The 14,787-nt window shown below is 40.8% G+C and overlaps 1 protein-coding gene across 1 annotated transcript; it reads left to right on the top strand.

The window, feature by feature from the left end:
- Positions 1-365: 365 nt before the first annotated feature.
- LOC308051840 (sulfotransferase 6B1-like) lies at positions 366-8,847 on the top strand (the record flags this gene model as incomplete). The annotated part of the gene is made up of 6 exons (XM_080362485.1): positions 366-510; positions 1,308-1,492; positions 2,456-2,582; positions 5,036-5,130; positions 6,404-6,590; positions 8,729-8,847. 6 exons carry the CDS (start codon positions 366-368, stop codon positions 8,845-8,847), a joined length of 858 nt encoding a protein of 285 aa, XP_080218611.1.
- Positions 8,848-14,787: the final 5,940 nt, after the last annotated feature.

The raw sequence follows: 14,787 nt of genomic DNA, 5'->3' as shown, positions 1-14,787 counted from the left end.
AATAATCATATTAAGCATATTTTGAGGCAACATAAAATGGTCTTTCTTGAAATTTTCCACAATTAATACAATTCGACTATGACCTCATTGCTTTATCTGGAAGCTAATAAATTACGAAAGACATGCACTTTTCATTACTCTGCATTTCAGTTATTTATCATTTACCTTTAATATTTCAGTTGCCTTTATCAACTATATGGAAAAAACAGTATCTAATTGCACTCCTTGGTGTGTAGCAAAGTATATAAGCATGAGGTTTGTATTGCTTGGTCTCAGTCTGTCACTTCAAACCATCTGACTCAGAAGTGACTCCTCTTGTCATTTCACTGTTATCTGATTTGCAGGAATCCAAGACCTAAGCAAACATGTCCAACCCCAGTGAGGAAGAACTCATTCACATGTTTAAGGGGATTCCCTTTACCACCAGGTCTTCTCTAGAACTTTTAAAATCCTTGGAGACTTTCCATGCCAGAGAAGATGACCTCCTTTTGGTTTCCTATCCCAAATCGGGTAAGTTCTACTTGTAGATGTTAATTGCATAAGTCTCAATTGTTTGTTTTATGTTCTCTGCTTAAACTAGTTGGGAAATGTCTGTGTACAAGAAACAGGGAAGGATACTTGAGTATGTGAATATAGTATTCTGTTAGTAAGTGTGTAAATTACAAAAAAAAATTGGGTCATGTATCTAAATTTGATTGTTTGCTTGAAAATAATCTCAGCTGTTTCCATATTGGAAAGCAAATAAGTATTTCTTTCTTGTAAGCAAAACCTGTACTTGAAAGATATTTCTGAGGACTTTCTACATTAAATTATGGGCAAGTCAAGAGTTGTATTAGGATGTTTGTATGGCTCTTGGCTGTAGATTTATTCATTTCTTGATCCTTCTCCCCCCACCTCACTCGCACACAGAAGCACACACCAAAGAGGAAGCTCAATCAGTACCTTCCAAATATGGACTCAAGTCCGCTTAGGAAAAATGTTGCTTTAAAATAAATGAAAAAAGTAATATAACCACCTCTCAGCTGACAAGCAATTTGTCTAATGAGATTGGATTGATACCAATATTAACACTTCTCACAGTTACTTTGTGCTTCAAGTATAGCCCTAATTTTTCAAGTATTTATACATTTGGAGCCAATGGGATTATTCAGTTACATACAGTTTCTTGAATCTGGGGATTAGAAGTATCACTTGTGCACTAGCAAGCTCTTTTCATATGCAAAATTCATGTTCTCCATATTTTCAAGTTTAAAACGTTCCTTCCTTTTTTTTTTTTTTTTCTTTCTTTTAAAATTACTTCTCTGCAGGCACTCACTGGCTTGCAGGAGTTATAACAAAGCTTTACAATACTCAAGTTACACTAACATCTCCCATTGAATTTGGAGATCTTTCCAAACTAGAAGAACTGAATAAACTCTCATCGAAGAGAATCATCCCAACACACTTAGACTACAACATGTTACCTCCGAATTTTAAGAAGAAAAAATGCAAGGTAAGGGAAAAAGATATAAAAGCAGTAAGATATGTTAAGTGTCTATTAGTCATCTATTTTGTCTTGTTGGCTCTTAATAATTTTTAAATTATTTACAGTTTCCAGAAGTGGTTTGTTGTGAATTTTGGGGACACAGCAGTATGGACAGAGACTTATGCTAAGGACTGGGTTCTGCTCCTACTCCACTGCTCCCACAGGGTGATTTGTGTACCAGGCACCACACAAAGTACACCATCAACATCTTTAAATCACAAAAAAAAAATTATTAGGGAAGTGGGGTTGTTCTTATGGCCCCACTTCCTAGTGACTGGTGGCATTTCCTAGTGGCTTAGAAAATAGTTATCTGGGGTACTTACAGGTTGCTCTGGGGGTGAAAATATTCTGCCCCTCCTATTGCAGGTTTGTGAAGGCCCAAAGAGATTTTGGGCAAACAGAAGAGAATTAAAAGGTAGGGGGCAGATTCAGATCACAGTTTTGGGTTCGTCCCATGCTAATGGTCTTTAAAAAATTAGCTTTAGGCATCAGATTTTAGGTTGGAAGTTCAGAATTTGTAGATTACTCGGATCCAGATTTTTGGCATAAGGCTAATTTGAATGAAGGGCCAAAATTTATGTTTTGCAGCAGTCCCGTGAATGTTAATGAGTAAATGGTTTTGTTTGTTAGATATATGAGATAGTATACTGACTCGTGAGTTAAAATGAACACAACCTCTTTGATAAAACATAAACTTTACCCCGCTGTAGCAAACACTTCTGTCCACATGGAATTGTTTACTAACCACTACTGACTTCTGCTTAAGCAGGGCCAAATATATTTCTATAGCATGGTCACCAATGGAGGAATCCTAAAGGAAAGGGTTTTAACACTGCAAACTGCCTACAAAAATGCTACGTTTATGCACAGAGCTTCTCTAAAATAAAGGAAGGATATTATCATCAATAACCATATCATCTTCATTTACAGATGATCTACATAACCAGAAACCCAAAAGATACCGCAGTGTCCATGTATCATTACTACAGAGATAATCCAAACCTTCCTACTGTAGACACCTGGACTGCTTTCTTTGACTTGTTCTTAAAAGGAGATGGTAAGGATAAATGTGTTTTCTCCCTGCAGTTTACATTGGATTATTATGTACAGAAAGAGTTAAGAAATGTGAACTGTGTGAAATCTCCTTATTTCCCTCATTATTCATAGGCCTTTAGTAGGGTTTTGTTGTTTTTATTTTTTTTTTTTCAGGATAAAATCTAATGTCAAACTAAACAAGAGCAAATAATAGGATGCTATCATCTTCAGCCCTGCAAGAAGACATTTTGATAAGTGGCTGCATTATTTCAGCACAACTGCTCTTTGCAGGTTTTTACTGTTCTTTGACATATCTGTTAAAAAAACATATTCTCAGAGACAAGTCACTGATTTAATGTCTTCCCACAAATCCTCTGAAACCCCTGACAATTTGTTGATTCTGATGTGGATATGCCTGTGTTAAAACATTTCCAACCTTGTCTTGCAAACCACAGTAACAGGCGGCTTCCCACCAATAATTCATGTTTAAACTTTTAATAGAGGAGCAATGTGTATGCAGCTCCTCCCAAGCAGATGTAAGGGCAACTGGGCTCCCCGCAGCCACTCCTGTCCTTGATGAGCAGGCTGGTGGAGCAGGTTCTCTGAAGGCGCTCAACCCGCTCTATGTGGCTAACTGCCGTGCCAAAGTGCAGCTGATAAGGAACATGGGGACACCATCCCCAGGATGTATTGAGAGCTGTGCTTGCAGGTGTCATGCCACATCCAGGCTTGATGACAGCCTCAGGTGGCCCTTCAAAGGGAGTCCAGGTGCTTTCGTAAAGCCCTCCTGCACACCACCTGTCTTAGCAGTGGGGTCCAAAGACCAAGGATAAGAGTGAGATTTTTATGAGTGGCAGTCATGGCAGGGAAGCCGACAATAGGACTGTGTTTCAGTTATCCACTCCTATTTTTAGTGTTTTATTATCCCTTTGAGGACGAGTGTTCCTGCTAGACAACCACAGTGATGACAACAGCAACAATGATAGCTCAGCTTGAAAACTTAATAATAAATATGCCATTGCAGTCAAACGGCTTACATCAAAGATCCAGAAGTCAATTAGTCTACTGACTTTTGTGTGGGCTTTTGCTCAGATCTTGCATTCCTAGTTCAGAGCAGCCCTAAGGCACATGCTTCAGCAATTTTCAGGATCTTGGCTTGCTTAGCACCAACTCCAAACATAAAATAGAGAAAACAATAAAAGAGGATTATATCAAATTTTTAAAACATCTCTCATTTATCTGTAAATTGGTAACCAGCTTCTGTTTTCTGTGTTTTTACACATGGCACAAAAAGATAACTATGCTGGTTACAATAGAAATTTGTGTAAGAGGCGACACTGAGTTTGTTTCATTTGCTCCTAGTAGAATCACATGAAGATCATGCTGCTTGATTCAGATCCTGCAGTACTCTCACAGAGTTAATCTCTGTTCAGAACACGGGCGAGAACACACAGAGACAACTGTGATGCTGTCCCTGGGGTCTCCAAGGCTGTGTGCTGTACCCTTGACATCAACAGGACTATTCTATGCTATCATCGGCCATATCCCCAGAGTGGTTGACCAGGAGAACAGGGTTTAGTTGCATATGGAGCACACCTGCCTTGCAGTTAGACCGTGACTTATGTGCAGGAGGCAGCTAAAGATTGGAGCATTCAGCAAAATACTTTATTACAACTCAAAATTTGCGATCAAAATGATACCCATTACATTAGTATACTTCTCCGGTGGAAGTTATAAAGCAAAGCCACAGTTCTGGAGAATGCTGGCTGTGATTGCTCTGGCTAGGCCTCTTCTCATCGCCCTACAAGAGGCTTTCAATGCTGCCCATCTTCTCTTTCAACCAGCCAGGTCAGAATTTTGGGGTTTATCTTGTAAGAGGGCTGAAATTTAGCTGTCCTCCTGTGGTTCAGCAAAAGGAGCATTCAGACAAAGCAAGTAGTATGAGTCAACTCTAGACCCAGTTATCCGTATGTCATTGGCTGAATAATGTATTTGTATAACTTCTTTACATAATTCTTCTTTGACATTCAAAAATAATACAGATTCCCCTCTGCTGGGACACAATGGAGCTAACAAAGTGTGCTTCATGTACCAGACTCTTCATTTCATTTCCTAGTGAAGTGATTGTATTTCTAGCTTCACCACAGACATGCAGGCATGTAGTGAGATGCTCAGACCTTGTTAGGCCAGAACATTTTCTTTTATTACTGGCCTTTCCTTAGATTTAGAACCTGCTTCCACTGCAGAATCATATCTCAGAATAGTATCTGTATCTCTGATATGAAAATTAATTCCAACAGGAATGGTAACTTCTTCGGATTGCACGTTTGAATCACTTCACAAAAAGAATTGAATTTTAGAGGAATACAGAGTATATTTTATGAAGGGATCATCCCCCTTAATGTCTGACGTACCACCAGAGTTATTTATGAATAAAGTTTATAAGAATCTCTTTTACACGGGTTTTCTTTTCAGTTGTCTGCGGATCCTGGTTTGATCATTTCCTAAGTTGGGAAGAACATGAAAATGATAAAAACATCTTGTTTTTGTTCTATGAAGAAATGAAGAAGGTAAATATGCTCTCTGCTCTTATTTCTAATGCATTGCTTGTAAATCAACGTAATTAAAATATCAAAGAGTAAATTATAATGAAAGAGAAAAAGAAGGAAAATGTGAATTTATCTTTGGGCATATTTTATATTTCCATAGAACATTGTATTAGTGAACTAAATCTGACTGCACAAGTTATATAAACATCAAATCCTGTGACAGTTGCATTTCATAGTTGCAGGAGTGGGACACACACTAGATGATTTTCTGCAGGCTATAGAAAGAGTTTTAAGTTCCTTGTTCTTGGCCCTATAGAAGACCAACTAAGGATATCTGTTGAGGGCCACACATTAACCTGCCATGCCTGACATTTCAGGTGAAATTTTCAAAAAGTGATGTAAGACAACAGCTACTCATAGTTAGTGGGATTTGTGCTCCCTCCACAAAAAAAATAAAATTAGAGGCTCAAGGGGTAGGAAAAAAGTTTTGATGAAAGGAAATTATCATGCATAAACTGCTTTGCTGTTCCTAAAAAAAAATCAGATACCAACATAGCTTTCAGAGAATTAATTTTGGGATGAATAAGTAGAGAATACTTTCTAGTGTTTCCATTAAAATAGTTTTGTTCATTTTTTGGAAAAACAAAACAATCCACTATGAGGAATATAAATGAACCATTTTGTATCCTGAGTCTCTTGTTGGACCTCTTAGATATACTCTGTTTGTCTGAAAATAAGACAGAGTCTTATACTAATTTTTGCTCCTGAACTTATTACTTTTGTATGTATAGCTGCCTGAACACTGTTTAAATTGACTTTTTAAATGAATTTTAACTAGGGCTCATTTTTGGAGTAGGGCTTATATGTCAAGCATCCTTAAAAACCCTGAAAAATCATGCTAGGGCTTATTTTCAGTGTAGGTCTTATTTTCCGGGAAACAGGGTAATGAAATATACGACTTACACAAAAGTTGAGCTTTGAGCATTTCTCTATTTCCAGTGAAAAAAATCTGAGAAACAGGAGTCCATTTTAACTAATTTGGAGTAAAACTGGCAATGTAACTGTATTTCATGTCACATACTCAGCATTTACTGGTTTTTGTGAGCATGGGTAAGAGGCGAATCAGGTTTACTATATCTGTCATCTATACAGTGCAATGACATGTTCAGTTTTGCTTGAAAGAAAGTAAGTGTGTGATAAACTTTATATGTAATAAAAAGGATAATTTTCATATCAACTAAAAGTCTGATAGTCAGCTCATAAATAGAAAAGCTTTATTTTTCTTGTACCTTAGGATCTACCTAAGACTGTAAAGGAAATTGTTTTGTTCCTGGGCTTAAACATCAGTGACAGTGACATCCAAGACATCTGCAAGAAGTCCTCATTCTCACAGATGAAAAGCGACACAGAAAAGGAGAACAGCGATCCCAGTCACACCGTTTGTACCCTGACATCCAACAGGAAGCTGATTTTCCGGAAAGGTAATTTCCCTGGGCTGGGCTTAACACAGCAGAAGGAGCAGAAATCCAGCCAGAGGCTGCAGTCCAGGTCTTTCCTGGACTGTAGTGACACTTTGGGTCAGCCCTGGGAAGCAGGGACAGGATCCTTCAATTTGAGGCCATCTTAAAAATCACCTTCTTTCTAAATTCTTTGGTTGCAAATGCAGACTTATACTAGAGAAGCACAGTCTGAACAACAGTCTAATATTGCTCTGTGGGAGCTTTTGAGCTAAAAGGAAAGTTTCACAAAGTATTACTCTCTATCTTTTTTCTTTATCTAAAAGTTGTCCGCCTCAGTCTTTTACAACGTCTCCCCTCTGATATCACCTGCAAAGGTTGCTTAGTTTACTAGAATGAGAAACAGCAAGACACATTCCTCCTTGTAGCCTTTATCCTTCATACAACCTCTTATCTTACTGAAATGGTCCTGAAAAATGAACATGCTGACAATTACACCAATGAAAGAATGGATGACCCAATCACCTGATGGCCTCAGAGGCAGCATTCAGACCTTGGCCAAACTGGAATATACAGTAAAATCCTCAGCAGTGCTTAGCTCAGATGTGGCTTTAAAAATACCTGCAGCGGCTCTTTTCTTGCTCCTGACATTTCAGAAGCTTCCTCCGATTTGGATAATAAGTAAATCAAAACGATCACGGTTATTTTTACTTAGTTAATTTTTGAGCAATAATTGACAGTTTAGAACTCAGAGTTGTTTCTATTAAGAAAAAAACTTGTTTTCATTTATCAATAGGGAAATGGTACATTCCACTCATTCAGAATGTTGACAATGAGCTGAAGGAAATGCCAAAATACAATCTGTCAGTAAAAAGCAAACAAACAAAAACCTCAGATATTCTTCTGTAAGTCAGTGAACTTTGACAAAGCTATGTTGAAAAATTTGAAAAATCTCAACAGTTTTATTTCCAAGTAGTTCCTATGCAAATCCCAGGGTTTTAGCCAGTTTCAGCCATTTTATGGAAGATACATATCTATATCTATATCTATATCTATATCTATATCTATATAAATAAAATCCTTCAGGCTCTCTTTTCTTGTACTTGCTGAGCAGAATGCTGTTTTAATCAGCAGTTATGGGATGCAGGGTCTTTAGAGAATGCATGATGGGAAACTGTAAGCATTGTCTCATTAAAATATGCCAGTTTAAAAAACAATTTCCTATTTGCTCAAACTGGCTAATAGTTGAAACACTTTGCTGAACACAAGTGTGTATGGTCACCCAGAAGTTGTTCACTTCTGCCTTAAGTAGTGGGACATTGATAGGATGAGAGGAAATGGCCTCAAGTTGTGCCAGGGAAAGTTCAGATTGGCTATTAGGAAAAAATTCTTCATAGAAAGGGTTGTCACGCATTGGAACAGGCTGCCCAGGGAAATGGTGGAATCACCATCTGTGGAGGTGTTTAAAAGACGTGTAGATGAGGCTCTTGGGGACATGTTCTAGTGCTAGATTTAGGTTATGGTTGGACTTGATAATTTTCAGGGTCTCTTCCAAACAAATTGATTCTATGACATCTCATCCATAGAAAGCCCTAGAGATTAGGGGCAGGTGTGAGAGGGGGATTCATCTGTCAGGTCATCCTGGGCTCCTTTTTTAAGGTTCTTCTTTAGTCGATGGAGAGATGTAGCTGCTTTGGGGGCACCATTCATTTGATGAGTTTTAGATGTTGACTGCGGTGAGATGACTTTCAGCCAGGAAGTAATCATTTCCCTCTACCAGCTGTAAGAGGCCAGGTGGAGACCTTTAACTGCATACACCTAAGGTACAGGAAGATGCTGCTCTGCTGAGAGGACCAGGAGCTCTAATTCCATCTAGGAAACCTGCTGCTCTTCATGTACAACTTAGTGTTGCTGGCACTAAACAAGTCTGAGGCTGAGGGTTTAACAGCCTTTATGGATGATGATCCAGCTGCTTCCATCAGAGTCTCACCAGACCAATAAAACAATTTCTCATGATCATGACCCACCACAGAGACTATGGTTAATAATATATTAATAATTTGTGCCAACTGAAACATTAAAAAAACTGGTCTGCCTTTAAATAATTTTCTGCACTATATATTGCTATCCTCACAGTTCTTTTTCTGCCTCTGCTCTCCTAGGCACTGTTGGTGATTGGAAGAACCATTTCACTCCAAAACAGAATCGGAGGTTTGAGGAGATATTTAATGAGAAGATGAAACTCAGCAAAATGGCAAAAAATCTCACCTTTGAATTTTGACTTCATGTGAAGAACAGTACCCAGCTATCAACACACACAGATAGAGCAGTTGGTGGGAAATTCTGAGTGGGGGCTCCTGTTTAGTTGACAATCCTCTCAATAGAAAGGATGGCAAACAAGAGATTTTGAGGACAGGAAAATTCTGAAACAATGCCAGAGCTGAACTCAGTTTTCAGTGGGCAGATGCATATGGTTTTAGTGAGTGAGGCATCAGACCCATTTTTCTACAACCGAGTCTGCTTTATCATGTATTTATTTTTTGCTCTAGAGATAGAAACGGACTTAGATCTGATATGGAAATTTTACTTAAGATGTTAAGAATAAAAGTAAACAAACAAAACAGCACACAACAACAAAAGAAAACACCTGTAAGAATCTGAATATATAAAAAGTCTAAAAATGCATCATAAGAAAATGACCAAAGATTTGATCCCTACTCACTCCCTCTCTGATGTACCATGCTTTGGAATGTGCCTGTCTTATCGGACTTTGTTATTGATACTGAATTTGAAAACTGCAGCTGTACATTTCAAGATCTGAAGTTTGTTCATAAAATGTCTTTTATTTTTAAACAATATGTGGTTCTTTGATTTAACTTATTTCTGTGTTAGATACTGTATAGTGTTTGCATGTTAAATGCAACAGATATAAATCCATGTAAATTTCTGCACCATATGTTGGGGAACTATAAACATGGGGTTTTTTCCATTTGACTTTCTTCCTGCAAAATACTCAATCCCAGTGTTTTGCTGAGAAGCATTTTACTTCCCATTCCTTGTGCAATACAACTCAACAGTTCCACTGTGGCAAACAAACCGCTACTCAGAGACAGTTTAGTCTGAACATGACTTACTTATTTACCCTGTCCTGATAAGACAGATTTTTCCAAGAATCAGCTGTCTGTGTTTACACCTTAGGGACTGTTCCAGGAACCCAGTGAAGATTTTTCTTGTGATTTATTCCACGATACATTTTCTGTCCTTGCCTCTAATTTGCTTTGCAGGCTGCCTATAAAGATTGTTCTCCCCAGACTAGTTCTCCCCAAACACACAATTCCAAGGGGTCAGCAGGCAGAAAAAACATCGCAAAAGCTGATCGAAAGGATCACAATCATGCAGACAAGCATGACTGCTCTGCTTTGACTCCTATGTGCTCTGAAGGTACACATCTGCTCATCCTCCCGGTGTGTGGCTTCTGAAAGGCTGAGGTATGGCCTTATTTACCATGAACACGAATGCTCTCTCTAGCCATACATTTCACACTTGTCACATAGCCCTTTCATTTCATACCTCATTTGTGCAAGCTGACATCAATACCTACTGGTGTTGCATCTGCACACATGATACAGGATTTACGTACTGAAGAGGTCAGTGAGAGAAAAGCCTGTTCAATGGCATTCCTTTGCTGTTTACCAGTTCAACACAGTTTAAGGGGGATGCTGCCCTGGGCACCGTTTTATGCAAACGACCCATTTGGAAACCAGAAGCTAGTGTCGCTTTGGTCTTCCACACTGAAGTCACTCTCTCCCCCTCTACAATGCCACAAACCACAGTTGCCCTTCTTTCATGTGTCATTCTTTCACTACTAATAAATGGTGAGAGATCAGCTAATGATGATGCTTGAACATTTTACTTAAAAGACTTATTTTTTCTAGTTCTTTGAGCATGGAAAAAAAGCCACAGGGCCCATACGCAAATGAAGACTGCAAGTGAGTTTATTAACAGTGTGAAGAAGACTGCTGTAAGCAGAATTTATATTCACATTCACAATATGAAACTGTGTGTGAAGGGACAGGGTGAGGACATGCCATGTGGATCAAGGAGGTGGTTAAAGCCTGGAGTCTTGAACTGGCTGAAGGGATAGCATTAGAACGTAAGGTGCTTTGCCTGCTGTCCAACCTCTATCACTGCATTGCAGAGTTAAACAGACTTTCAAAATAAAGTTCCTCTCAGTAACACTTTGTATTCACATGGCACTTTTAATCTCCAAATATGGCTTTACTCGAGCTTTACACAATGCAGTCACACTTGAGGTAGAGCGCAGCGACTGGCTGGCAGCGAGTAATGGCCTAAGAAAGAAAGCAGCTTCTGCTAGTAGAACTACAGGACGGCAGGTCCACTATAGGCACTGGCACAGCCCAGCACAGCAAGACTGACCTGTGCCAGAGGTCCAGAACGATAGGCTGGGCACTCTTCCTAAAAGAGGGGGGTGTATGATGGTAGCGACTGGCAACCAGGATCTCCCAGCAGTTGCTACGCCTACCATTTCTTTCACCCTCTTCTCTCTTGCTCTCCCCACTGTGCTGCTGCTCCCCCTCTCCCTCCTGTGACCGTAGCAGAGGGATTCCAACTGAATTTTTCAAAGAATTATCAATCTAGCTTCACAGGTTTTTGGGAGGTCACGGAGACATTAAAAAATTTTCAGAACTTCCATAGTAAGATGTTGTAAAAATGTCTCTTCCTCTCTCTGTTTTGTTGTTGATGGTGGTGTTGGTTTTGTTTTGTTTTGGGTTTTTTTTACAGTAATTAAAACTTTTGGAGAAAGATAAATTTTGGCCCTACAAAATATAAAAATAGTGGTCCAAAATGTGCCTAGACCACAGCCATGCTAGGTTTGGAAGAAACAAAGCCCTGTGCAATCTCTAGTACATGTGAATGGTTAAAATACTGCTTTCCTATTCAGGTAATATATTCCATCTTCCTGAGAACAGGTTCTTCTCAAGATTGATTTAATTAGAGCATTAAACATTTGTGCTTTGCTTGCTACCCAGACTTAACTGGCCTTTGGGGCAGATGAACAAGAGAGCAAGAACATTTGGAGGGCCAGAACTCTTCTGAGAGAAACATATGAATTCCAGGCCTTGCCTCAAGAACCTTTTCCCTGAAAACAGCACACAACTATCTTCTAAAGTAGCTCTCAGAGAAGAAAAGGAGGTGCTCAGGTAAAACATCCTGGCAACCTGACTTTAACATTACACAGAATCACAGAATCGATTGGGTTGGAAAAGACCTCAGAGATCATCGAGTCCCACCCTTGGTCCAACTCTAGTCTGTTTACTAGATCATGGCACTAAGTGCCATGTCCAACCTCACTTTAAAAACCTCCAGGGACGGCGAGTCCACCACCTCCCTGGGCAGGCCGTTCCAATGCCTGACCACTCTCTCTGTAAAGAATTTCTTTCTAATATCCAGCCTAAATTTCCCCTGGCAGAGTTTAAGCCCATGCCCCCTTGTCCTATTGCTGACTGTCTGGGAGAAGAGACCAATCCCCACCTGGCTATAACTTCCCTTCAGGTAGTTATAGAGAGTGATGAGGTCACCTCTAAGCCTCCTCTTCTCCAGACTAAACAACCCCAGCTCCCTCAGCCTTTCTCCAGCACTTCAGTGTCTTTCCTGAACTGAGGAGCCCAGAACTGAACACAATACTCCAGGTGTGGCCTCACCAATGCAGAGTACAGGGGAAGGATCACTGCCCTTGTCCTGCTGACCACACTATTTTTGATACAGGACAGGATACCATTGGCCTTCTTGGCCACCTGGGCACACTGTTGGCTCATGTTGAGCTTCCTGTCAATTAGTACCCCCAGGTCCCTTTCTGCCTGACTGCTCTCCAGCCACTCTGCACCCAGCCTGTAGCACTGCAGGGGGTTGTTGTGACCAAAGTGCAGCACCTGGCACTTGGCCTTAGTTCTGATACAATGAGTTTGATGCCTAAAGCAGTTTCTTGGAGGAAAAAATCTCTCCGAATAGCTTCAGGAATCACCTTGTAGAAGATTCAAGTGAGTCTGGAGAAGTGAGGGCTGAACAACAGGCAGAGGAAGGAATCTGAGCTAGTTCTGGTAATCTTTGAAGCCAGAAGTCGTAGGAAAATAGAGAAGACTCAGGGAAGGAAATCAACCAGTAGGTTTGTGCTCTGGGTCTAAGTAGATAAAAAGATGCTGAGCGGATCAAGACAAGGGTTTACTTGTAACCATCTGTCAGCTGAAAAAGTAAACCTGGAGAACAAGAAAGAATTTGCATAGGACTTGCTTCATGACCAGCCAATAAGAAAGACAATCACGGACCACAGAGAGTGAAGGGCACCCCTATTGTAAAGACCTAGTGGGGACAGGACAGGAGGAATGAAGCCTGACAGAAAGAGCTGAGTGTGGGCTGAAGGTGATCACAGAAACACCACATTCAGAAAGGAAGAAAAGGACTGAGCGGCTGTATCGCTCTTCCACCTGTTCCAGCCTCACAAATGACCACAATGTTCCTTCTTTCAAGGGACCAGCAATGAGAGACAATTCTGCAGCAACTTGTCTATTAACTTTGACAGGAGATAGTCCTCCTCTTTCCCTGAATCTGTTCACCTGTCACGTGTACTGCAGAGGATAAACTGTAGGAAAGACGGTGGGTGTGCTTGGTGAGACATCACCCTTCCTGGGCACCTTGGCCAAGCAGAGAGGAGCAGCAGCACCTCAAGGCCCCAGCAGGGAGCAAGCAGGAGCACCCAACAGCTGCTTGAGCTAAAAACCAGTGAGAGAAAAGCAAGAAATCACAAATTACATTGCTGTACCTCCTTTCAGCCTCTTTCCATGCTGGTCCCGCAGGCTAATGCTAAGTGGAGAAATAGTCGCCTTGGGAGTGACTGCAGAAGTGTTAGCAGCAGGTCGAGGGAGGTTCTCATCCCGCTCTGCCCTGGTGAAGCCACATCTGGAGCACTGTGTCCAGTTCTGAGCTCCCCAGTTTAAAAAGGACAAGGAATTACTGGAGAGAGTCCAGTGGAGGACTACAAAGATGATTAGAGGTCTGGAGCATCTTTCTTATGAGGAGAGACAGAGAGCTGGAGAAGGCTGAGAGGGGATCTTACCAATGCTTATAAATGTTTCAGGGGTGGGTGTCAAGAGGATGGAACCAGACTCTTCCGTGGTGCTTAGTGATAGGATGAGGGGCAATGAACAGACAGAAGCACAGGAGGTTCCATCTGAATACGAAGAGAAACTTCTTTACGCTGAGGGTGCCAGAGCCCTGGAACAGGCTGCCCAGAGAGGTTGTGGAGTCTCCTTCTCTGGAGACATTCTAAACCCACAGAGACACATTCCTGTACAATTTGCTCTGGGTGAACCTGCTTTAGCAGGTGGGTTGAACTAGATGATCTCCAGAGGTGACTTCCAAGCCCAACCACTCTGTGATTCTGTGAACCCTATGGCACCAGAGACATGTCCACCCTGGCACAGGCTCTGCAGCCACCCAGGCTCTCTGCCAGTAAAAAGGGAAGCAGCACTGCCTCAGAAAGGAATGGAAATGTTTGTTCTTCACTGACATCTATTGACTGCAGTGTTTTAACCACAAAGCTCTGCACAAGAATTAGGCACTCATTTTCGCAGGATGCTGCAGTGCTCAAAAGCAGGAGATTCTGAAGGCAACCAGACACAGGTTTGAGGGGAGCAGGTCTGTCTCTGGGTACCTAGGGACAGCCCCAATGCACAGCCTGCTTATGAAGTCTTTCATTTGACTGCCTGTGCCTGCCAGGATGTACCCAGGAATGATCAATCCATACCACTGAGAATCCACTAGCAGTCAGAGTAGAGATAGGATGATGGGGCAGATGACAGCATTCACATGTAAGCAAATACTGATGCTTAGGAGTCATAAAAGCAGATTTTCCTTTTCTGCCAGCAACGCCTTTCACTAAAACAAAGGATGACTGTCGTTCATTGTTCTCTGTCATTTGTGACCTTAGTAAACTACTGAGACATAATCCAACAGCCAGGTAGGTGTGCTGCTCAAACTGAATTAGTTGCCTAGCTACTTAAGAGGGATGAGTAATTAATCAGTCTACAGCATTGCCTACAGCTAAATTAAGGATCTACCTACATTACAATTAAGAAAAAAAAAAAAAAGGTATGGCAGGACTTCATTGTCAGGTGAATGAAATACAATATAAAGCTTGCTCATA

The sequence above is a fragment of the Nesoenas mayeri genome (assembly GCF_963082525.1).
Source record: "Nesoenas mayeri genome assembly, chromosome: 1".
In the NCBI taxonomy this organism is placed as follows: Eukaryota; Metazoa; Chordata; class Aves; order Columbiformes; family Columbidae; genus Nesoenas; species Nesoenas mayeri.
This window is presented reverse-complemented; position numbering and strand designations above follow the sequence as displayed.